Here is a 23,759-nt window from a genome sequence, read left to right as displayed (position 1 = left end):
GCACTTGCGATTAATTAAATCCTTTATGTAAGGAAAAAAGTTTTTAATCTTCCTTGGTTTCCATTTGCTTTAAAAACGTGATCGGAATTGGTTACGGTATTTGTAAACAACATTCAATGTAAACATATCAGTGACAGCTAGAAGAAATAATCTTGATTTGAACAGCTGTTCGTTATTTCATAGATGAATATGTGATAAACATTGGGAGAAAACTTTACAAAAAATCGCACAAAATTGGGTTTTTTAACGTCTGTCATTTTATTTACAAAGTAGTGACGCTATATTTTAATGGCTAAAGACAATCTCGCCAATCCAGTGAATACATTAAAATTATTTGGAACTTGATAGGTACTCTCGTTTTTCAGGAGAAGGCCGCGTTAAATGGCTCTTGGGCCGTGACAGACAGGAAGACAGACAGAAATTTAGATGAAACTTGTTTCGGTTTCTTTAATGTATAAAACGTAAAATAACCTAAAAGTTTATGATTCTGAGCAATGCCAATTTACAGACAAAACTCTAATTTTATTTATATAGAAAACTATGTGGTAGGATTATTTATTCTAAATCTATTTCAATGATTGTGAAACTGAATTTTCTTACCGTTGCGAAGCACGGGTACAGCAGCTAGTTTATTATAAAGTTGAGAGCTCTAAATTGCATTTGTTTAAGGATTAAGGATATTGAAAAAAACCGTCACCAATACAATATTCAAATATTTATTTAATTTATTGAATATTATACAAATTAAGCTACCTTAAATACAATGTATTAATCATACAGTTTTTATAGAACTGAGCTTGAAGATAACATTTTGTTCTTCTGCCACAGTAATGCTGAGTATTTCGTCAAGTGACTAGAAAGTAAACTGAGTTGCTGTAAAATTCTACAAGCTGTTTTGAACTACTAATCTCAAATTATTACTGGTTGTTGAAAGACACAATTTATTTAACAAGTTATAGTACATTTTACAAAATAAGTCACCAGATTCAGATTTTAATCTACACAAAAATAGTAACAAAATTATTGAGCGTGAAAATATTTCAGTATAAATACTTTTTGAACAATAGACTAAACTCCAAATTTAAATAAATAAATTCAGCTCTCTAATCGTGGTATTTATAAAACCTTAGACATTTTTCAATTTTACAGAAATTACTGCTAATCACAACCACAGACAAAAATGAATGCTGCAATTTATCATTTCAACCAAATTCACACAGAAGTTTTCATAAAAAAATACTTATACAAATCTATACTTTTGAGTTAGTTTTTACCATGAATCACATCGCAAAACATTTACGAGATAAATGCCTCAGAACATCCTTTACAAAATTTCAGCTTAACGTAATATCAATGAACTTATTAAATATTAAAGCCACATTTATGGCAACACACATAGGGGAACTTGTATGACACTTTGTACAAACGTAATGGTAACTGACATACTAAATACATCAGCATACTAGGCAAACTCAGTGGCTCAGTCCTACCTTAGTTAACCGTTCACATATGGATTGTGCCACAGACAGATGCACACATAGCGACACCACAAGATCATGTCTTCGGAACCAGACTTCATAAATAAATAGTGATGTAAAATTGTTCTGGAGTAACTGTAGAAAAAATGCACATGGGTTGATTCTAAGATGGTGAACAAAACAAACTAATAAAAGCAAAGTATAAAATAATTGTTCTCAAGCTCATTCTATACATTAGTCTCAAGTAAGGAAGCCAAAACATATTTTAAACGCTTACGCTAAGAGGTGACATGAAAAAGCACTCGAATACTGTACACTATGGAAATCGAAACAAGGTCACCGAGGCCCATCAGTGCAAGGTCGTATCCAAATGTTTCAAGAGCATCCTACGATAGAAAAGTATCAAATGTAAAAACCTATAGGCCTCTTCATTACACAAACCATTTATCAGATAAATTCAGACATATTGTTTCATTTCCAGTCTCGAAAAGTCAGATTGTATCTTTAAGCTTAAATTTACTTTACCTCTCAAATAAAAAGGTTTGAGCAGCGCTTGGCTTCATTTGAAAAACAAATTTAGTTTCCACATTGCTAGTAAATTTATCTTGTCTTCTTAACTAGTTTTGTTTCAACCTTAAAATCAGCGTAATATAATACTCAGCCTAGCCTATGAAATGCAATCGATTAACTACTTAGCTACATACACAAATTTTCTTTCCCTGAGTAAAATGGATTAAGGAAGATTTACATGTAAAAAATGTTAGGCTGAGTTGTGTCAGTTGAGACTAAAAATGGAATGCTTTTTAGAGGGGTTTTTGTAGGCTATATTAATATTTACTCTTCATGGCTCGCCACCGACTGTAAGCAATCCCAGATAAAACATACTCACTCCCTAAGTAGATTTATCATCCTTATAGATCAGTAAAAGAAAATTTTACTATTAGTTCTGTTCGGTGCACTGTAGGGGTCGTTTTCTGTTTACAATTTGTTCTTGTCATTTAAAACCTCGTTTAACCAAATGAAATGATCTAATCATAAAAAATAATAGTAACAAAATTTTGTCAACACTAGGGATCAGTGTCACCGGACATGAACTAGACACAAAAAACGAGTTTTAAAATTTACAATGGGATGAGTTGTCTACTTGTGTTGGTAAGTCCATGGCAATACAAACCAACGACAAGCTAGTAAATCTTATGTGCAATGTGATTTGTACAGTTTGTTTTGTGAGTGAAAAACCAAGTATGTTTATGAACATTGAATCACGTGGGCAGTGAGCAGTTTTTCGTATCGCCGCGTAGGGATGATGAGAATAGATATCGTTCGTGATCATACTGATCACTCAATTGTTTATTGAATAGCTGACACAAAGAAAAAAATAACGAACAATCGAAACTAAGTCCATTCAATGGTCAATAAAATATATTTTTTATATGACAAACCGATATCATCCTTCTCGTCTTTAGGTTAAAACGCTTACGAAAGTAAGAGCTGTTCTGCTGTCTGCTAACTTCACATCTTTTTGTTTGGTTGTATCACTCGTAAGACAAACTACAAATAATTTTTTTATTGTTTAAAACTTATTCCTGCTTCACATGTTATTTTCCAACCAGTCAATTTTTTTTTTTATATTGAAAGAACAATATGAATAGTATGCAAATTGTAAAAGTATATTTACATGAGTAAACAAGTAATTTTAATGTTGTAAAATGCATTTAAAGTCATAGGATTTACGATTTACTTTTACACCATGACCAAAAAATTAATTAATTACCATGCCCAATATTTACACTTTGCTTCTTTAGTGATATTGTAGATCAATGTTTTAAAACAAGACTGAATCACCGTGTTTTGTGATATGTTACTATTGATCATACAGCATTAATTTTGTAGTTACACAAAAATATGTGAATAGAAGACTAAATTTCAACAAGAAAATTTGTTTATGGATTGTTCTATATTTGAATGTTATAAAAATTAATTCTAAGTCTGTAATTTATTTATCATTGCTCAATATTCACACATCTATATTCTATCAAATAGGCCATGTTCAAATTTGGAGGAATAGATTTGTGCGGTGTAGTAAAAAAAGGTTTTACAATTTAACAAACCATTTTTGTTAACATATTATGGAACACAAAATAATAAAAGGTAAGTAAACTAACTAAATATTTATGCATTTCTAACAAAATTATGATTCTAAAATATTAAATGATTGTTAAAAACAATTAAAAACATAAATATCGAGAGTAATCAATGGTGACAAAAAAATGAGCACAGATAATGTTGTTAATTTAAATATTTGCAATGTTAACAATAGCTCCAATGTGGAGTACTCTCGTTAAAACAAGATAGCTATGAATATCAGAAAGAAATAATATTTTCACTGCAGCGTCCACTAAACTCAGAACATTTTACTCTCGGTATCATGCTAACTTCAAGCAATTATCACTGTATAACATTCTTTAACTATTCAACTTTGCAGCCGCTGGGTTAATACCATTAGATTAAAACAAACAAAACTTAGTGTCTCACACAATAAATAAAACTTCTTCGCAATAAATAACACACAGGTTGAATATACAGCATCTGGAGTATTTTTTAAAAGCAAACACTATTTTGATAGTGCCGGACTTACTGGTACAAGTTCTCAGTATATGACAACATTAATTAATTTTTTACTACACTAATCAGACTAATATCCAAACTCTGAGATTCGGCCAGTTGAAAGGTGATGTCTTCTTCACATCAAACAAAACGACTCTCTTCCTGCTGCATTAGGCTTTTGATGATTGACTAATTGGGTGCTTTTAGTTCAGATCAGAATCTATGCTAACTACTTTTGGTTAGTAAAACAGAAATCAGGTATTTAATTGGCTAAGAAGTATTAGTTGTATACAAACTGAAAACTGAACATTTCTACTGGATTAGTCAAAACATATCCGATGGTTACAATTGTACACATTTTAGTCTAATCATCACAAGCCTCGTACATTGGTAAAACTAAAATACTACAATGAAAAAAAGAGTTAAAAAGCAGATGAAAATAAAACTACGCGTACAAGTCATGGAAAATACTAAATAAAGAACACTACTGGTGTCGAAGAAATGTGATAAGCTAAATAATACAACTAACCAAGGCTTTGGACGATCTTATAAAAACTAAACATCGAAAAATGTGCACACTCATACAACACATATACACTCGAATCGTAACAATGCTACAAAATATATATATTTTAAATACAAAATACATTACAAACCGGCAAGCCGTGTCTTAGGACCGATACAAAAATTGGAAAAAGCGATCGATTTCCATCATATAAAAATCCATCGAATCGTGGACCATTCTAGTTTATCACATCACAACCTGTCTGGCCGTCCATCCACTGTCGAGACTAGCAGCACAATACTCTCGGAAAATTAAAAATCTTACTTTAAAAAAATTTGAGCCGCCGTTCAAAACAAAATACATCGTTGTACGAAGGGAGCTCGTGTCCGTTTCACAGCTCACTTAATAAATAAATCACACTGAAATACGCTTCAAGCAATAAAAAACTAAACTAAACTGTTCTGGCTTTGGTAACGGATTAGCAGTTGTTGTTGGACCGCGGAAGAGGTCTGACAAGGTAGAGTTTCTCGCCTTGCTTGTTGGTGTAGATGGGCGCTCGCTGGTAATGGTCCACGAGCTGGTCCAGAGTGTGGAACTTGCGCTGGCCGATGCAGTAGAGCGCACCTTCCACGTGCACTCGGAAGTGTTTGTTGCGGCCGGGCGCTTTGAGCGACACAGAGTAATCACCCATCTACCAACATCAGTCACATCATATAGTAATAGTACGCTGGGAAAATAATCAGACATGAAAATAGGAACAGAAGTTTATGAAAGTAGGTATGAAGAGAACATGAGTACCAAATCTAAATGTACCCATTGTCTAGATATTTTTGGCCCAAGAAGAGTACATCATTCTACAGTACCATAAAGTTATAACAAAGGCTGGTTTACCTAGCTGCGAAATTCAGTTGCTCGTGCAAAAAATATGTGATACTTTTCTTTAGTTTAGGCTGCAGTAGTGAGTTGTAATGGTTTTATGTTGTAAGTAGACCACTTTAATTGGTTTACTGATTTTATTTAAGTTGTAGGTTCTGGAGGATAAAAGCATAGGCCTACCTTCCTCTAATACAAGACCACGGTTAGACCAACGAGCACATAATAAAATAGAGAGGACACAGCGTTTAACCAAATGCACTGAAAGTATGGCCAAAACCGCCATCTTGGTCCGTCCTACAGCCTGAATCCAAGGCCCGTGAGCACAGTTCGCATTAAAAACCCCGCAACAAAAACACGATTATAAACAACATTAATAGTTGACAAAAAATTCTGAATTTTTGCACACTTGTAGATATGATACTGAGGAAAACGATGGTGTTAATATAAAATTATTAGTTATGATAGTAATTGAGTTATAAATATGTTTAATACTTATGTAGTTCCTGCATTGCCACACACCAACGTCACAGCCTTGTATTTGAGGAGGCTATGAAAATAATCAATAAATTCAACTTTAAACTTGAAAATTGATTTAGTTCAAACTTTTATCCTTGTCATTTAGTAGTGCAGTACAAACATTTTTTTTACAAAGGATAAACAACTAAAACTAGAACTAATTGTAGGTAATGAATTTTTGCAGAACGACGCTCATTTGGATAAAAAAAAAACTTCTTACATTTAAACAGACTCCGCAGTGAAATATCAAAATTCTAGGAAAATACTCTTGCCGAAAAACTTAAAACACTGTAAAACGGACACTCACAATCCCGCAGCTTTACTCACTACAGCAGTTTGTACTCACGTTGGTCTCGCTGTCCCGTATGAGGAAATCGCCGTCGTGGCCTTGTTGGTTGAGCAGGGTATCGCACTGAGCCCGAGTGATGACTCCGTAGTACCAAGGTTTGCCCACCAGGTGCGGTCTGTCAGGTAAGTTATCTCCTCCCCCACCACCCCCTCCACTGCCGCCCGTTCCAACACGCTCACGTAGCGGCTGCGTCAGGTATTCACTCAACTCCTGCAATCAGACAACATATTTGGTGATGGACTCATAAGATGGTTAGGTTGATAGTATTGCTCTTGTGAATAATGATTGGGGAATGTTTAACATCCAGTCTTCCATCCAAGGTTTAGAAAGATACATGATGAGAAGAGGAAAGAATGATAGGATAGGACAAGTAAAAATGGAAAGAATGAGTAATGAAAGTCTATTGTATATTTTGAGGTTAGGTATTCTTGGCCAGAATAAGTATAGGAAACCTAATCTGGCTTAGACCCCTTTATGACGAATGCTAGTTAATGTATACATTAGTACAAAAACATTTAAAAAAGAACTACTGACCTGTAGGTAGTTCCTGGGCACCAGACCGATCTGTCCGTGACTGTTCCTTGCCTTGTACCACTCAGGGTCCGACGGTGGCCGGTCCAGTATCTCCAGCCGATCACCCTTCTCAAAGCTCAGCTCCTGGTCGTTGGTGGACGTAAAGCTGTAGAGGGCCACCACAATGTCCAGCACATTCTCAGCCATGGCGTACGTGTGTAATGTGTCGTCCGCATCTGTCTCCTCCTGCGTGTAGTTGCTAGGAAACCAACCAGCTTGCGACCCGCTCTGACCTCGCCACCACCTGACAAAATGTCACTTCAAACACTTGTTTTTACAGGTTTATTCACTGCTTTTACGATTCAATTCTTGTCTTATTGACTTTTGAATACGGTAATGAAGTAGACATGTTATTATATATATGGACTATAGTTAAAAGATCCACTCATAGACTACAGTATACCTCCAATTATCCAAACCTTAACTATCTGAATCACCACTTATCCAAATTGCTTACACAAAGAATTTTTAAAATATATAAAACAACAGTGATAAGAATATTTAAAAAAAGGCAGAGGCTGTGATAAAAAAAAACATTGCCTTTTTTCACGATCGCCGCAAAATATATAACATCTTCTGTGGTCTTACAGAAATAATCTTCATCTCCCCTGGCCATGCGAAATTATACTTCCTCCATCGGGACGAAAGCGTGAATTTTTCGACCGTGAAATCTTTGCAGAGGCGTTCTGCGATCGCAATAGAAAAAGACTCAGTCTATTTTCTGTAAAATACCTTGAATTTTGATAAAAATTCAATTAGTTTAATTTTTGATTATCCAAATGAGTTATCGTGCCAATTGATTTGCATAATTGGAGATCTGCTGTACTAAGAAGAGAATAATCTTCGCAAAAGGGGTAGAAGCTGGCTACAATAGTGGTGGAAAAATGATCACTAGGTTGGTCTTAATTTATTGACAGCACTTGTACTGTGCCTACAGTTAACATTGAATGTGATGTCTACTTCTGCCAATAGTCAAAGATGGTGGTCTTTGGACGACAAAGTCACGACAGCATCATCTGTACCAGACATTCAATGGATGCAGTTTCAATTAATACTGAAATTTCAACCTTTAACTTTGGACTGGAAGTAAAATCGCCTATGAACATGACACTATGAAAGGATAATGGATAGTGATCAGTCCAGTTTTGGTAAGGTCAGCCAACGACCATGATTCTAGAATATGTGACTATGGAAGCAATTCCATGAATGTCCTTAGTTTATTGGGGTAAATTACATTATCTATCACTCAAATTAATTTTAAAAGGCAAAATACTTTACCAATCACAACACAGTGGCTATTCAAGGACACTTGCTGAGAGTTTGAAAAATCTTCAAATAACAAGGAAATCGTCCCTTTTTATATTGAAATAAATTGAATCTTTGGCATTTTAGTTTTTAGTTTACTAATTTAAAGTATCAGTGGACAGTTATTTTTTTCACAGGATCTAGATATGTTTAAAATCTTCTTATAAAATCGAGATCGAACATGAAATATTTCTACAATATGGCCTACTTGCCCTTCTTCAAGGTAAGCTAGCTGCTGTCCTCCTTATTATACAATTCACAAACTTGTAAGTTGTAGACAATGAAATACGATATATAGCCTAGGCCTACAATTACATTATTTCCTAGATACTGATGAACTACTGAATCGCTGTGTTTATTAATGTCCCTCACCCATCATTGCTCTTCTCCAGTATGAGTATTCTCGTCCCCTTGATGAGGCTAAGTTCGTCGGGTTGTTGGGCCTGATAGTTATATTTGACAACAGCTGTTCCGATGGCCTCTGACGGATCAGCTGGGAGTCGCCGCGCTGTCGTTGGACTCTCCATCGCGCGGTGAGGTGAACTGCTTGAGGGCAGCGTCTTACTGCCCCCTCCCCCTTTCTTTACTTTTTTCTTGATGCTAAAAGCGAATTATTTATTTATTGCCAGACTTTTGGTTGCAACATAATATTTAACCTTAAGATGTGGATTGTTTAGAACTACAAAAAGATTGTCTAAGGAAGTCAAATAAATAACTTGATGGGCATGCGCAAAAAAAATCTTCCTCAACCATTTTCACTTTTGTTATTGTGTACATTGCACAGCAATTTCAACAATTAACTAACATAGCAAAACATTTACAATTTAATAGCTTAATTAGGTCAAAAATGTAATCATAAAATAATTATAATTTACATGAAACTGACTTATTGTCTGACAGTATTTACCTGTCAAACAAGGATGGTTTTTCCTTCTTGACGTAGTTACTCGGCACATAGCCAGCTTGGTTACGAGCGTTCTGTACTCGCCACCAGTGCTTGGAGTCGTCCAGCAGCAAATAGCGCTCGTTTTTGCGCAAATCCAGCTCCTGTGCGCCTTGCGCGGCGTAATCGTACTTAGCCACCACATAGCACACGTCATCCTGACCTGCCTTGCCTGAAACAATTATTTGTACTGGTTCTAAAATCTTTAAATTTTTTAAAATTAGGTTTAAAAGTGTAATCAGCATTAAAAAATCCTTTTCAAGGTTGGACTAGGCTGGTTAGCGAATTCAACCAAATAAATTTTGTGTTTGATGTTCCTAGGTTAAACTAAAAATAACAATTACATACGTGGGGTCTAAATTTACATGGGGTTTGTCAAAACATTGACTATTGAAAACTGAAGTAGACTTTCCATTTATATGGGCTAGCGATCACCAATTTTGTTTATTAAAACAGAATATAGTTGAGTGAGCCAGTCACAGAATGTGCTTTTGTCTAAAATTCTATAGGCCTATTCTGTCTTTTTTTCTTTTTAGCGAATTTCCCTATAGGGAAGTAGCTATTACCGTAGGTCTCATGGTAAGACCTAAGCCCGGGACCGATTTACTTTTTCATTTTGATGTCCCCAGAGGCCAAAAACACCATTCGTTCAAATTTTTATATATCTATATATAGATATATATATATATATATATATATATATATATGTGTCCATCCGCACGATAACTTGAGTAATTTTTGTCCGATTTTGATAAAACTTGGTTTAAAGGTGTAAGGCGGGATAAACTTGAATGAGTTCGCGAACCAGCATGATCGGACTATGGGAACGGGGGTTTATGGGGGGTTTTATGGGGTAAAAATAGGTTTTTCCCATTTTTGGCCCTAAAAACACAAAATTTCACAATTTCTTTTCAAACCATTTTGTAGAGCTTAAAAAAACAAATAATTTAGTATATTGAAGCGTTATTATGCGCCTAATTGTTACGGAGAAAATTCAAAAAAATTGTAATTTTAAAATTTCCATGTTATTCTTATGGAGAACAAGTAAACTGTTGTAGTTTGCTTGTTTATGAACATATTTTGATCAAATTTGGAATATACATTAATTTCTTACTAAACCACAGTACCTTTTAATATTTTACATTAAAAAAAACTTTTTTACCCTCCCTGTTGCAGCAAACCTAAGTACTCATTAAACTAATTCTGTTTAAATAGGGAATAAATGTGATATTTTTAAGGAGACATTTTAGTTTAAATCCAATCAGGCAGATGGAAATTCGCTAAGTCTGCAGGTTTGCTGCGGCGGGGGTATTTTTCTTTTTTTTTGTAAACACAGTTTATGGGTCAAACACTTGCTACAGATCACAATAAGTCATTGCATAAGTTTGACTTGTTTTCAACTAAAATTAGTAATATCAGCACAATTTGTCGGTGGCTCCCATCATTTAAAAGGATGTTAAAAAAAGTGACATCTGTTTACAGTATGAGAGCATATCAATATATAGAATATTACAGCCTGTAGGCCTAGGCTAATCAGTTTTCAATATACAATGTTTATTGGCTTGTTGGAATCCATAAGAGCCAAGTAGTTTTATTTATGAACACTACAGTAACAGTGGTTTCCCTAGAGAGAGTTTTATCTCAAAACTGTTTCTTGATCAAACAAACTACCACAACTATAGATTCCATAAGGGAAAACTTTCATGCTGAAAACAAATAAAAAAACTCTTACACAACTAAAACAAGTAACACAACTACCTATAGCCTTGACCAACGTACTATGTGATCGCATGGCGGCCATGTGGTGGGGTGGGGGCCGCACTCCGTTGCTCTTGATGAGGTGTCTATCCGCAGTCACTGATCGTGAGTCCAACATGCTCATGTCGTCTGTTACACCATAACCATCTCAACCACTACCATTCCGTGACACTACAACAAACAGTGCAACTATCAAAAATCAAAACTACAAGGGCGCTAGTGCGGGCAAGCACTAAGAGAAACGGTTTTGAAATAAACAGGAACTTTACATTCTTAAATTGTTAAAAGTTTCTTTTACATGGCTGTGTAGCTGAGTGTTGAAAGTGCTCGCCTAACAATCAAAAAGTTGCCAGTTCGATCCTGAGAAAAGTCAGTAGCTTCTTGATGTTTCAAAACTGCACCCAGCTGTCCCTGATCATTTGGCTTTAAATAAATGATCCTGGCTGATGAAACAGCTGATCATAGTTTTAGCTACACAGATCATCTCACACTATTCTACACTCATCCCATCCTTCAATTATTTGGGTTAAAATACGCACTTAGGTAGCACCCCCATCTTAATTAATTGATAATTAGATTAACAGCATAAGTGAGAACGGTGAGAGGGATGGATCACTGTAGAGACTAAAGTCCTGTATTAGAACAACAAATCATTGAATCTATCACTGCCCTTCAGGTACTGTCTGAGTTTTGCGCAACTGATATGTCAGTCCAGATTGTTCACATTAGCAATATTTTTGCTGCACATTTATTTTTAATAAGGCAATTTTAAGTAGGCCTAAATTTGCCCCCCCCCCCAAAAAAAATTTCCAAATTTGTAAATTTGGAGCCCGAAATTTGTTGGCCCAAATTTGCACCACTGTTTTAAGATCTACTTAAGTCCTGTTATTTAGGCTATTTACAGATGGGAAGTTTTGCTGTAAAAACAGCTGTTAACCCTAGAACCGCAGGGGGCTCACGCTTGCGTGGGTTCGTGGCCAGGGCGACCACGCGGACCCTAGCTCTCCCAGAGGGGAGGTAACTGCCCGGTGTCAGACCCAGCACTTCAGGTAGACCACAGTTATGGACGACTGGTAAGCGCCAGCCCCTTAGGGGGAGCCTCCAGTGACATTCCCTCCATTCAGGGTGGGGGGGGGTGTTTAGCTCTCAGTGACGCCGTTAATTCCGCCTCTCCTCATCTACCTGTAACTGTGGTTGTGACTGAGTCCTACCTGTTGTGTTCGACTGACATTTTGTGAGGCATATCCTCGACTTTGGAAGTAGCCTCGTCCTGGGAGGTGAAATACCTAGCCCCCAGAGGGGAGGTAAATGCTCCGTGTTGGTATCGGCATTTTCAAGTTGGCCACAGACATGGTCGACTGGGCATCGGGTCCCAGTGACATTCCTTTATCCAGGATGGAGGGGTGTTTAGCTCTAGGAGAGATGGAAGTACATCATAATCTCTAACCTACCTGTGTCTGTGGTTCTTTGGGCTTCGGCCTGCTTGTTGTGTGCGACCAGCATTCAGTGGGCAAATCCTCGACTTTGGAAGTAACCTTTCCTGGAGGTGAAAACGGGCAAGTACCCGCAGCTCACGGGGACACTCAAGGGCAACGTAACTTTCCGCAGTGTGAGGGCAACGGTTTGTAGGTACTTATGCAAACCTATCCCTGTCTCTGAGCACGGACGGTATGGTTATCTTGAGTGTGGGGGGTTCTTCCCGGAACCTCAATTGAGTCAAGGGTGTCGCCACCTCTGGTGGATAGGTTCATCCGGGTGGGTCCCACTTCTATACCTGCCTCCTTTTGGGAAACCCTGATGGCCTGGCAGTGATGTTGGGTCTGACGGGCAAACGAAGTAGATCGGGTGCTGGGTCCGAGCCCGCCAGGGGTATCTGGGGATCTATCGCTCTGGATATCTCTGGTTCCCAGCAATGGGTCAGGCCTCGATCGGGCAGCGGTGTAAATGGGAGGTTGGGGTTCCCCCCGTCAGCGTGCTGATGGTCCCCTTCCTCCTGGCTATTGATGGCGGGTTCTGCCTGTCAGGGATGAGATAGGTCCCGAGTGTTGCTTGCACTAAATGCGTCGGGGCGCTCTACTATGGACCTCTAGGTTCCGACCTAGTGGAACCCAGGTGGAGTGACGCTTAAACAAGCAGCCGGAATCCCTGGTTAGGATTGAGGGGCAACCCTCTTTCCGAAGGGTCTGCTTCGGCAGCCGGCGAGCCTGATGACCTTAAGTCATCCGCCCATGATGTGCTAAAGGTTGATGCGTAAGCTTCGGCCTACATCATGGGGCCCGGGTATGTCCTGAAGGATAGGTACCGGGTAAGCAGTCAGGGGGCTTCGGCTCTCATGACAACAAATGTAAATAATGTAATAATAATAAATAATAATGTTAACCCTAGCAGTGGCCAACTCGTTTGCCGTGACGCCTAAAATGGCCACCAGCGTAATACGCTAGTATGGGCCAAAAATTTTTTAAGGGTGAAAAACCACTTATAATCAACTCTGATATGAACAATATATATACCATTCGAAACATCACATTCTGAACTTTCATTTTATTATATAAACAAACCCTGTAGCAGGTATATAACAATGTCACGACGATTAGAAATCAAATGAATTTTTGGCGCGGCACCACTTTTGCAACTGACACTTGGGAACTGTCAAAACACAACATGTTTGGCATTACCCTGCTCGGGTAATTTTTGTCTTGGGATGTTGCGCGTGGTACCACTGGATAGCCATTGATTTTATCTTCATTGGGGTATTGGTATTTAGAACGAAATATTGATTGCACAACAGGTACGATTTTATGTTAACAGCTGTTTTCGAAATTTATAACAAATGGCCAACCAGCGTAATACGCTAAGTATGGAAGATACGAAATACACACAGTGCAAGTTATTATTACTAGTCATATAATATGTCATTTTGAAGAGGAAGAAATGTAGCTTGTGATAGTGGCAGCCCTCCGCTCAGGGTTATTTCCGTTTTCTCTCTCTAAGACGACGGAAGTGATACACAAAGTGTCTTGTATTCGCCATTGCGTGTTGTTGCCGGTGAGTTTTCACCCTCGTTTTATCCGTGATTGATTACTAAATTCGTTATTATTTCGTATTGTCAGAGAAATGTGTGTGTGTGTGTGTGTGTATAACAGTAATCTTCATGCATTTTATATGCATGAATATTTACTGAATAGTGTGAAATTGTGTTTATACAAGTTTGCATTTTTTTGCAGTTGTATATTGCGGTTTTCCGTTTATTTATATTATTATGCCCTTAGCACGTAAAAACAAAAATTCTTACCCAACATGTTATTACTTTTTTATGTAGGTAATTGAATACACTACAAGGTGTTTATGTTGGTTTGAAGTAAAAACATTTGGTACAAAAGTTTTATACTAAATACTATGAACTTTTTTTCACAAAATCGCTAAAATTCAAAAACATCATTTTGTTTATAAATAAAAAATTATTTTAACCATAGACTTAATGACTTTTTTGTATTCCTTACTTTATTAGCTTTACAAACATGTATATATCATTATTAGTTTACACATATATTATATATCTTTTTACAACACAAACTAACACTGTTTGCAGGGTGTCTAGTTTATTTCCATCATAAAATTCAAGACTAATTCCAGACTTTTCAAGACTAATTCCAGATTTTTCAAGACTAGTTTTTTCAACAATTAGTGGTTGTTGATACCAAAATGTATCGATTCTCGATTCTTGATACCGATACCAATTTTTATTGCTTAACAAAATTTTCTGAATAATACTACACCAACCACTGTCTTTGTCATAAAGTAGTATTATGATAATGTGGTGTTTTAAGGTAAAGAAATAATGCAGCAATAAAAAATTCTAACTAGCAAATATGTTTTTTTTTTTATCATGAAATCTTCCGCGTACCGTACGTTTAGACATGCGGTTACAGAAACGTGATCGTCGTCGTCCGCTATCACGGCAAAATCATGAACATTTCCCGCGGCCTTGTAGCCATCAATGACATTATCGTCGTCTCCCGCGGTCTCAGAAACGTCATCGTCATCGTCCGCGATCGCGGCAAAATCATGAACATTTCCCGCGGCTGTTTGGACATCACCGTCATCTCCCGCGGTCACGGAAACGTTATCGTTGACGTCCGCAATCACGGCAAAATCATGAACATTTCCCGCGGCCGTGTAGACATCATCGTCGTCTCCCGCGGTCACGGAAACGTCATCGTCATCTCCCGCGATCGCGACAAAGTCATAAACATTTCCCGCGGCCGAGCAGATATCATCGTCGTCTCCCGCGGTCACGTAAACGTCATCGTCATCTCCCGCGGTCACGGAAACGTTATCGTTGATGTCCGCAATCACGGCAAAATCATGAACATTTCCCGCGGCCGTGTAGACATCATCGTCGTCTCCCGCGGTCACGGAAACGTCATCGTCATCTCCCGCGATCGCGACAAAGTCATGAACATTTCCCGCGGCCGAGCAGATATCACCGTCATCTCCCGCGGTCACGTAAACGTCATCGTCATCTCCCGCGGTCACGGAAACGTTATCGTTGATGTCCGCAATCACGGCAAAATCATGAACATTTCCCGCGGCCGTGTAGACATCATCGTCGTCTCCCGCGGTCACGGAAACGTCATCGTCATCTCCCGCGATCGCGACAAAGTCATGAACATTTCCCGCGGCCGAGCAGATATCATCGTCGTCTCCCGCGGTCACGGAAACGTCATCGTCGTCTCCCGCGGTCACGGAAATGTCATCGTCGTCTTCCGCGGTCACGTAAACGTCATCGTCATCTCCCGCGGTCACGGAAACGTCATCGTCGTCGTCCGCGATCGCGGCAAAATCGTGAAAATTTCCCGCGGCTGTTTAGACATCACCGTCATCTCCCGCGGTCACGGAAACGTTATCGTCGTCGTCCGCGATCACGGCAAAATCATGAACATTTCCCGCGGCCGTGTAGACATCATCGTCGTCTCCCGCGGTCACGGAAACGTCATCGTCATCTCCCGCGGTCACGGAAACGTCATCGTATAATTTTTTTTAGATAAGTCACAAAAAGTGGCTAGCATGATCTATTTTTAAATCTCGCCGACTAAATGTATGCACAGTAAATAGCTAAATATAAGCTATAAGTTTACAATAAATTAATACCCAATAGAGAGCCTGACAAAACTTAATTAGGTAATTAATTTGTTAGGCTATCTCAAATGATGAATTTAAAACTCTCATAATAAATACCCCTACCAAAAAGTGGGTAGGCTTTTTATTATTTTTCATAGGCTACTTAAACAATTGTTAAGGTTTCTTCAGGGCCATAACGTTTTATATCAGATGACATAACTTACATTTTTAGCGAATTTCCCTATAGGGAAGTAGCTATTACCGTAGGTGGCACGGTAAGACCTAGACCTGGGACCGATTTATTTTTTCATTTTGATGTCCCCAGAGGCCAAAAACACCATTCGTTCAAATTTTTATATATGTATATATATATATATATATATAGATTTATATATATATATATATTTTGTTATTGTATACATCAATGAGGGCTACTTTAAATGTTACTAAGCAAATCAAAATACCACAGTACCCTAAAATTTTAGGTTACTGTGGTATTTTGATTTGCTTAGTAATATATATATATATATATATATATATATATATATATATATATATACGTCCGTGAACGCGATAACTTGAGTAATTTTGGTCCGATTTTGATGAAATTTGGTTTAAAGGTGTAAAGCGAGATAAACTTGAATGAGTTCGCGAACCAGCATGATCGGACCATGGGAACGGGGCTTTAGGGGGGGTTTTATGGGGTAAAAATTGGTTTTTCTCACTTTTGACCCTCAAAACACAAAATTTCCCAATTTCTTTTTAGACCTTTTTAAAGACCTTAAAAAAACAAATAATTTAGTATATAAAAGTATTTGTGTTCGATTATTAGTAAAAAATTGTAAATTTAAAATTCCCATGTTATTCTTATGGAGAATATTGTCAAATGTTGTAATTTGCTTGTTTATGGATATATTTTGATCAAACTTGGCAAATTTATTTATTTTGTACTAAGCTATCAATATTTTACTCAAAAACACACTTTAATAGGTTCCTTGTAGCAGCAAACCTAGGTACTCGTCAAACCTAATGTTATTAAAATATATTTAATTGAAAATCAATTCAGACAAATGGAAATTCGCTTAGTCGGCAGGTTTGCTGCAGCGGGGGTATTGTTATAAATAAGTCTGCTGATTTTTTTAAAAGTAGGCCTAAGGTCAAGTGGGGTAAGTGTTCGTACCAAATCACATAATACAACATTGACCACAGATTAAAAAATACCTGTAGGTGCTATACAAATCAAATTGACTGAGCTCATACTTTAGAATGTGTTGTGTATGTTTTTTTTATTTTGTTAAAAATATTACCAAAAGTTAGGCCTATAGTTTAGTGCATGTGCCGGGAATTGGAACCCTTCCCCCCCACCGAGGTTGAAGACGCTAACCACTAGGCTAGCAACACACCTAATGATTAACACAACACCCCTATTATTAAGTTAAACCCAAAGTTATAACAACCCAGATTAAATTTTTAAATTTGATCATTTCAGGCTCCCAATAACTTAATCTAATTAAGAACAAGGCTTTTATAATTCTGTTACTGTATTTAAGTCCCCAAAACACACAATGAGTGATGCTCGTTACACAAAGTTGCGTGGCGGGTTGCGTCGCTATCTGCGTTTTAGTTCCCAACAACAGACACCTAAAGGATATAATTACCTTACAAAAATACTAGAGTCAGGAATCAGGGATTAAATTACTTGAAAATCTTTTTCAATTGGTGATAATCAAATCCATACAATTAATGTAAGAAAATATTTAAACCTATAAAAGTACTATATTTGTTATTAAAAATTGACAATACAGTGCATATTGAATGTACACTGACACAATATTCACGTAAATAACTCGTATCACTCATCAAACTAAGCTGACAGCTGAGCTGAGACTGCCGGAAGAGAAAGGAGTGATTGGGATAGGGGTTGGTGGTGGGTGGGGGAGGGGCGACATGACAACACGTGCATATTTAAGTCATTGTCTCTACCATGAGTCATGGTCAGAGTCCCAACCAAGGTCAGCTGTCGGCCGGTCGGGTGAAATAAGACATTGCAATATTGATATTAAGATAATTAAGTTGGGACAGGGCCTTCAGCTCCATAGTGGGGTTAATATTAGGCTATTATACTAAACTAAAAGTAGTAAGTTATACAAGCAAATCCAGCTACTCCATTTACATATATTTAATTTGGGAAAACGTTGCGAATATAAATATATAAAGTGATTGGTGTCAAATAATATGTATTTGTTCAGTAAATACATACAACGTAATATTCCAAATTCAGCTACATAATTTCCAAAATGCGTTGTTATGCTAACCTATTTTTTCCAATTTTGTTGTATTACTTTTATCGTGGCACTCGCAGTGCTCCCAGCGGCGCCCCACCCACGCAACGGCCCTGTTCATACTCAACAAGTCTTAGTCTTCCCATATTCATATTTTATGCAAACATAACTTATCAATTGATTACGGTAACCTAATGGTTGTACTTATTCATTGACATTGAAATAGATTTTGCTAGCCCTGATATTAAAAAGGGAACAATAAGTTTAAGATTTTCACTTAGGCCTAGCTGTTTTATACAACAGACCTGATAACTTTTTAGGTTAGTTTCTGCTGGAAAAATATGGCGTAGCCTATGCCTATTAAGGACCTGGACCTGATGATTTGTATAGTATTTTTAAGGCTTAGGCAACCGTGGTAGCCTTCTACGCTAAAGCTGAATTAGAAAACACATTCAAAATGAGTTATCTTGCGTTCTCTAAGTTAGGCCTAATTGAATTTGTGATATTTAATGTGGCCATGGGAACCTATATAGATTTATATATCACCAGAAACTAGATTTATAGCTGAAAATAATGGTGCTAAAATTTCTCCGCGCTCATAAATATTAACGGAACTACGGCCATTTAAAGTTTTTTTTTACTTTTGTAAATTGACTATACCTACCCTAAGTTAGGCCTAACCTATTTGTTAGCCTACAATATTTCCTCACCAGAAACTTTATATCTTACGTTTAATTCTGAGTGATTAAGTTTAAAGTACCGGTACTCAACTATTAGTGTATTAGACTCACTTTTAACATGGAAATAATGGTACAAAAATGTTTGGAGGTCTCGAATATTAACTAAGACAGTTTAAAGTTTTGATTTATTATATTTAGGCTAATGTACCTTCTTGTCTGCCTGAGGTCAACTAAAACTGAAATAAAATGAAAATACGAATAACTGAAGAGAAGAGAAGAGGATAAAGTAAGTTAATGCACAGGCATTCAGAGTAGGAGGTTTTACAGACATTATCTAAAACACAACTGAGCACTGAATTTTAGGCATGTGTGGAAAGCAAGTGGGACTTAATGCTGATTCGTGACTGTGTTAAGTCCTTTGAAGGTAGAGATTAGGTAAGTTAAAGTGTAGGTTTATAGTGAACAGAGTTGATAATTTATATTCACACAGGCTGTTTTTGTGCAATTGAAATACCTAGTGGCTTAAACACAACAAAATAACAATTTCAAAAATGCTTGAAAAAGATGCTTTTGTGCAAGTATTTGAAATTGTTATTTTGTTGTGTTTAAGCCACTAAGTTAATTTTGATACCACAAAAACAGCCAGTGTGAATATAAATTATCAACTGTTCACTATAACATCCTCTACCATAAATTTAACAAACCTATAGGCTAAGTAGTCTGGCTTAGTTTTAGACCTATCAAGAAGTATACAAGTGTATATGGTCATTCGTTTTATCTTACATACATATATTCGTAAATAATGAAATAAAACATAGAATAACAATGAAATTAGATTGTGGGTCCAATTTTATCAGGTTGAGGTGATTATTGTTCTCAGACAGTGTAAGTGTGGTAAACATATAACCATACAGCATTCTAACGTAATATTCCAAAAATTACAAAGCAATTTATAACAAAAACGCCCAATGAATTTATCAATAACTATTTTGTTGTATATATGGCCAAGTCTAAATGGGTTACCCTGAACCACCCAAACAGCATATTGGCAGAAGCCAGGCCATCTTTAAGAAACTAAGGCGAGTCTTGTTACTCAAGCCAAACGGTTCAAAAGTTTCTCACAGCTAAAACATTCAATATTTTAAAATAACTAATCTTCTAAACAAATACGTCGTAACTCACCAATTTTCAGACTGGACATATTATAACTGCAGGCATAGATTACAAAATAGGCCCTTTTGACAAACTACACACCCTCACCGGGAACCATTATCAATTAACATAGAGGAATTCCCTCATATCAAAGAGGTAGGAAAGTAAAAAGAGGTTAGATGCTTATTTTATAGTTGCTAATGTATAAAAAATGTCAATTAATAAATAATTTTCTTTGAAAAAAAACACTGTTGAACTTAGTGCGTTTGATTTTTTTGCTCTTTATGCTACAAGAAAACTTCTCTTCTTATTAATTTTAATTATTTGTGGAGGCTGCTTTAATGAGCAGTGTTTGAGGTCCGGTAACGCTTGATGGATGGATTAGTAGCCATCATGGCAACCCGTAAGACTAATGTTAAACATTAATAATTTTATGTCAGTCAAAAAGTGTACAGGTATTATCAAATTGAAATTTGTTTGTTTAGTAACATCAAAAATATTTGTCGAAATGCCCCTGGTAAGTTTGGATTCAATATGTTCAGCCGTTATTGAGTTAATTGATTACATAGTTTGCATAAGGTCCGATCTCAAAGAGCTTCGCTCAATTAGGTACCTATATGAAAAGTTCCCTTTAGAAAGCAATTACGACCTTAAAGGGCAATTTATGAAATAATGGAGTTTTGCGCAAGGTCTCTCATCATGACGAACATTTTAAGTATATGGTTTATGGGGGTGTGACTTTTGGTTTTCTCAAAAGTTCATGGGTACTTTTGGCTTTATATGCAGGGTTAGTAAAAAGTCTGGAGACCCCCTGTTAATTTTTTAACGGTCCATACTAGAAAAACCAAACTCGGCACATCTTTATGGCATGTTATGAAGTACTTTTTGGCCATAACCGCTACTTGATGTGATCCCCAAAATGGGGGATTTTAGGGGAAACTCAAAATTTTCAAATAGTAATCCCCATCAAGTGACCCCTCATTTTGAAGGTCACGATAAAATAAAACTAGCAACGCAAACTAGAGGTCTATATCTCATTCCAGTAAAAATTGCAGCTGATTGAAATCTTTAGATATCAGAATTAACTTGCAATTTTATATTCAATATTCTGTCATATTTTACTGTGTGATTATAGAGACCTCTAGTTTGCGTTGTTAGTTTTCTTTTAACAAGACCTTCAAAATGAGGGGTCACGCAATGGGGCTTAACTTTTAAACTTTTTGAGTTTTCCCCAAAATCCCCCATTTTGGGTTTGGGAACCAAGTAGCAATTAGGCTCAAAAAGTACTTCATAACATTCCATAAAGGTGTGTAGAGTGTAGTTTTCTTTCCTAGTGTGAGCCGTTACAAAATTTGCAGGGAGTCTCCCCAGACTTGGTAAGCTGTAAGTTAAATAACTTCTGAGAATTTCAATTGACTGCCATTTTTTACTGGATTGAGATAGAGACCTCCAGTTTGCGTTGTTGATTTTCTTTTACCAGGACCTTAAAAATGAGGGGTCACTCAATGGGTCTTACTATTCGAAAATTTTGAGTTTCCCTCAAAATCCCCCATTTTGGGGATGTACACCAAGTGGCGGTTATGCCCAAAAAGTACTTCATAACATGCCATAAAGATGTACCGAGTTTAGTTTTTCTAGTATGGACCGTTAAAAATTAACAGGGGGTCTCCAGAATTTTTACTAACCCTGTATAGATACTGTAATATGTGTGTCCGTTAGCACGATAACTCGAGCAAAAATGATCCGAGCAAATTTGGTATAAACGTGTAAACCTACATTTATTCGAACGAGTTCGCGAATCAGCATGATCGGAATATAGAAACAGGGGTTTATGGGGGGGGGGGGTTTATGGGGTAAAATTTTGTTTACCATTTTTGAACAAAAAAACATAAAAGTAAGCAATAATTTCTTTCCAAATAATTTTTAGAGCTTGAAAACAAATAATTTAGTATATTGATGTATTATAATAAGCCTCATAACTCATAACTCATTTTTTGAACCAAAATAACTAATAGAAAATTTGCATTGGTCATGTCAATTAATAGCTTAGAACTAAAATAAAATAAACAATAAACAATGGTGATTCAATAAAACTATACCAATTATACTTCTTAAAAAAGCTAACTAACTAAACCCATCAGCGACACAATCTCGAACACTGTAACCCTTGGCTAAGAGAATTTTTTTTATTTGCTTTTTAAAGCTATTCAAGTCCGACTCCAGCTGAAGGGAGGAAGGGATAGGAGATTAAAAAGTTTAATGCCATTGTAATGAAAGTGTATTGTAAATTAAAAATTCTTATGTTATTCTTATGGAAAATAAGTAAATGGTTGTAGTTTGCTTAATTATGAACATATTTTGATGAAATTTGGAAAATGTATTTATTTTATACTTAACTATTAACATTTTACAAAAACACTTTTTACCCTCCCTGTTGCAGCAAACCTAAATACTCGTTTAACTAATGCTATTTAAATAGGGAATAAATGTGACATTTTTAAGGAGACATTTTAGTGTAAATCCAATCAGACAAATGGATAAATTCGCTTAGTCTGCGTTTATGTACAGTACTAGGAGCGGGAGCGGGCGATAGCGGTCACGCTCCCGCTGTAAAAATTCTGCCAAATTGTGCAAGCGATAGCGGTAGCGGTCGGTCAACGGCGAACCGGAGCCTTTAGTAGTTTGCAGGTTTGCTGCGGCGGGGGTATTTGTGGTTAATGTTAGCTTTATTACATTTAGAACATTAGTAAAAAGGAGTGATTGCTTATGTAGTAACTTGTGACATAGCATTAGCCTTCAGTTGAAATGGTACAAATTGTTTTTTGTACTAAGAAATTGTATATTTCATCACTCAGTGGCTCTTTTTGACCGTGAGGTAAACTATATTTTTTGTCGTATTGCGTAATTAATTAACGAACTAAGCTAGAAACGAAATAATTTGTATGTAAAGATAACATCTCAAAACGACTCCCAGCTGGTTTTCAATTCTGCTAATGCAAATAAGCAATTGTTATAAGTAGGCCTATAGGCTATGCAGCGGCTAATTGTAAGTGTGCTATAAGCGGCTGCAAATAAAGTAAGTGATTCAGTCATTTCGTATGTTACGATTGTGTTACAAATACATTAATACCATAGATAAAACCTTTGACTATTAGCTTTGACTATTCAATTGTCAATGCTATTAGTCAATTATAAAACATACTTCACCATCGATATGGCGAGCGATCAACAACAATAGTCCTTACCTAATAAATCAATCGATAAATAATTTCGATCGATACGATTGCTACAATAGAAATTTACAACTGTTTATAACTGCTGATTTTTAGTCTCTATGGACTAAAATGGTTTTTTACTCCCTAGAGTAAAATGGCTACTTTATATCCCCAACGCATGCATTAAAAACGGCGGTTTTTTTCTGCAGTATGACAAAAATTTTGTTTTTAATCGCTTAAGTGATGAGGTATTCGAGTAACATTTTTTATAGGAAAATACACATGGTAACTTAGTGGTGCCGTAAATAGCATGTTGAATTTGCCATAATTAGCCTAATAGCAAAATAAGCTTTTTTATTACATGAGAAATTCGGAAAAAGAAATAAAACAATCTTATTG

At 36.5% G+C, this 23,759-nt stretch overlaps 1 protein-coding gene across 2 annotated transcripts; it reads right to left on the bottom strand.

Annotated features, from left to right (window-relative positions):
• Positions 1 to 700: 700 nt before the first annotated feature.
• On the bottom strand, positions 701 to 20,260 carry LOC129000005 (cytoplasmic protein NCK1-like). 2 transcript variants are annotated; one of them, XM_054426846.1, is made up of 7 exons: positions 20,176 to 20,260; positions 10,932 to 11,081; positions 9,117 to 9,324; positions 8,582 to 8,809; positions 6,866 to 7,148; positions 6,329 to 6,541; positions 701 to 5,281 (listed from the first exon to the last, which is right to left on the bottom strand). In XM_054426846.1, the coding sequence occupies exons 2-7, from the start codon at positions 11,032 to 11,034 to the stop codon at positions 5,069 to 5,071; spliced, it is 1,248 nt and encodes a 415-aa protein (XP_054282821.1). In that variant the 5' UTR covers positions 11,035 to 11,081; positions 20,176 to 20,260; the 3' UTR covers positions 701 to 5,068. The 2 variants fall into 2 exon arrangements, with proteins under 2 accessions (XP_054282821.1, XP_054282820.1); XM_054426845.1 differs by lacking the exon at positions 10,932 to 11,081 and having other exon boundaries at positions 20,176 to 20,250.
• Between the last annotated feature and the right edge of the window lie 3,499 nt (positions 20,261 to 23,759).

Source organism: Macrosteles quadrilineatus, unplaced genomic scaffold (assembly GCF_028750875.1).
Source record: "Macrosteles quadrilineatus isolate MER2022 unplaced genomic scaffold, UCM_ALF_1.0 Scaffold_8__2_contigs__length_117827958, whole genome shotgun sequence".
Lineage (NCBI taxonomy): Eukaryota > Metazoa > Arthropoda > Insecta > Hemiptera > Cicadellidae > Macrosteles > Macrosteles quadrilineatus.
Note: the sequence above shows the minus strand (reverse complement) of the source record. Positions and strands in the feature narration are given on the sequence as shown.

Coding starts and splice junctions, on each gene's coding strand:
- LOC129000005 (XM_054426846.1), bottom strand. CDS start 11,034: ATGAGCATGTTGGACTCACGATCAGTGACTGCGGATAGACACCTCATC. Junction 9,325..10,931: donor GGCCGCCATGCGATCACATA/GTACGTTGGTCA, acceptor TAATTGTTTCAG/GCAAGGCAGGTCAGGATGAC. Junction 8,810..9,116: donor AAACCATCCTTGTTTGACAG/GTAAATACTGTC, acceptor ATTCGCTTTTAG/CATCAAGAAAAAAGTAAAGA.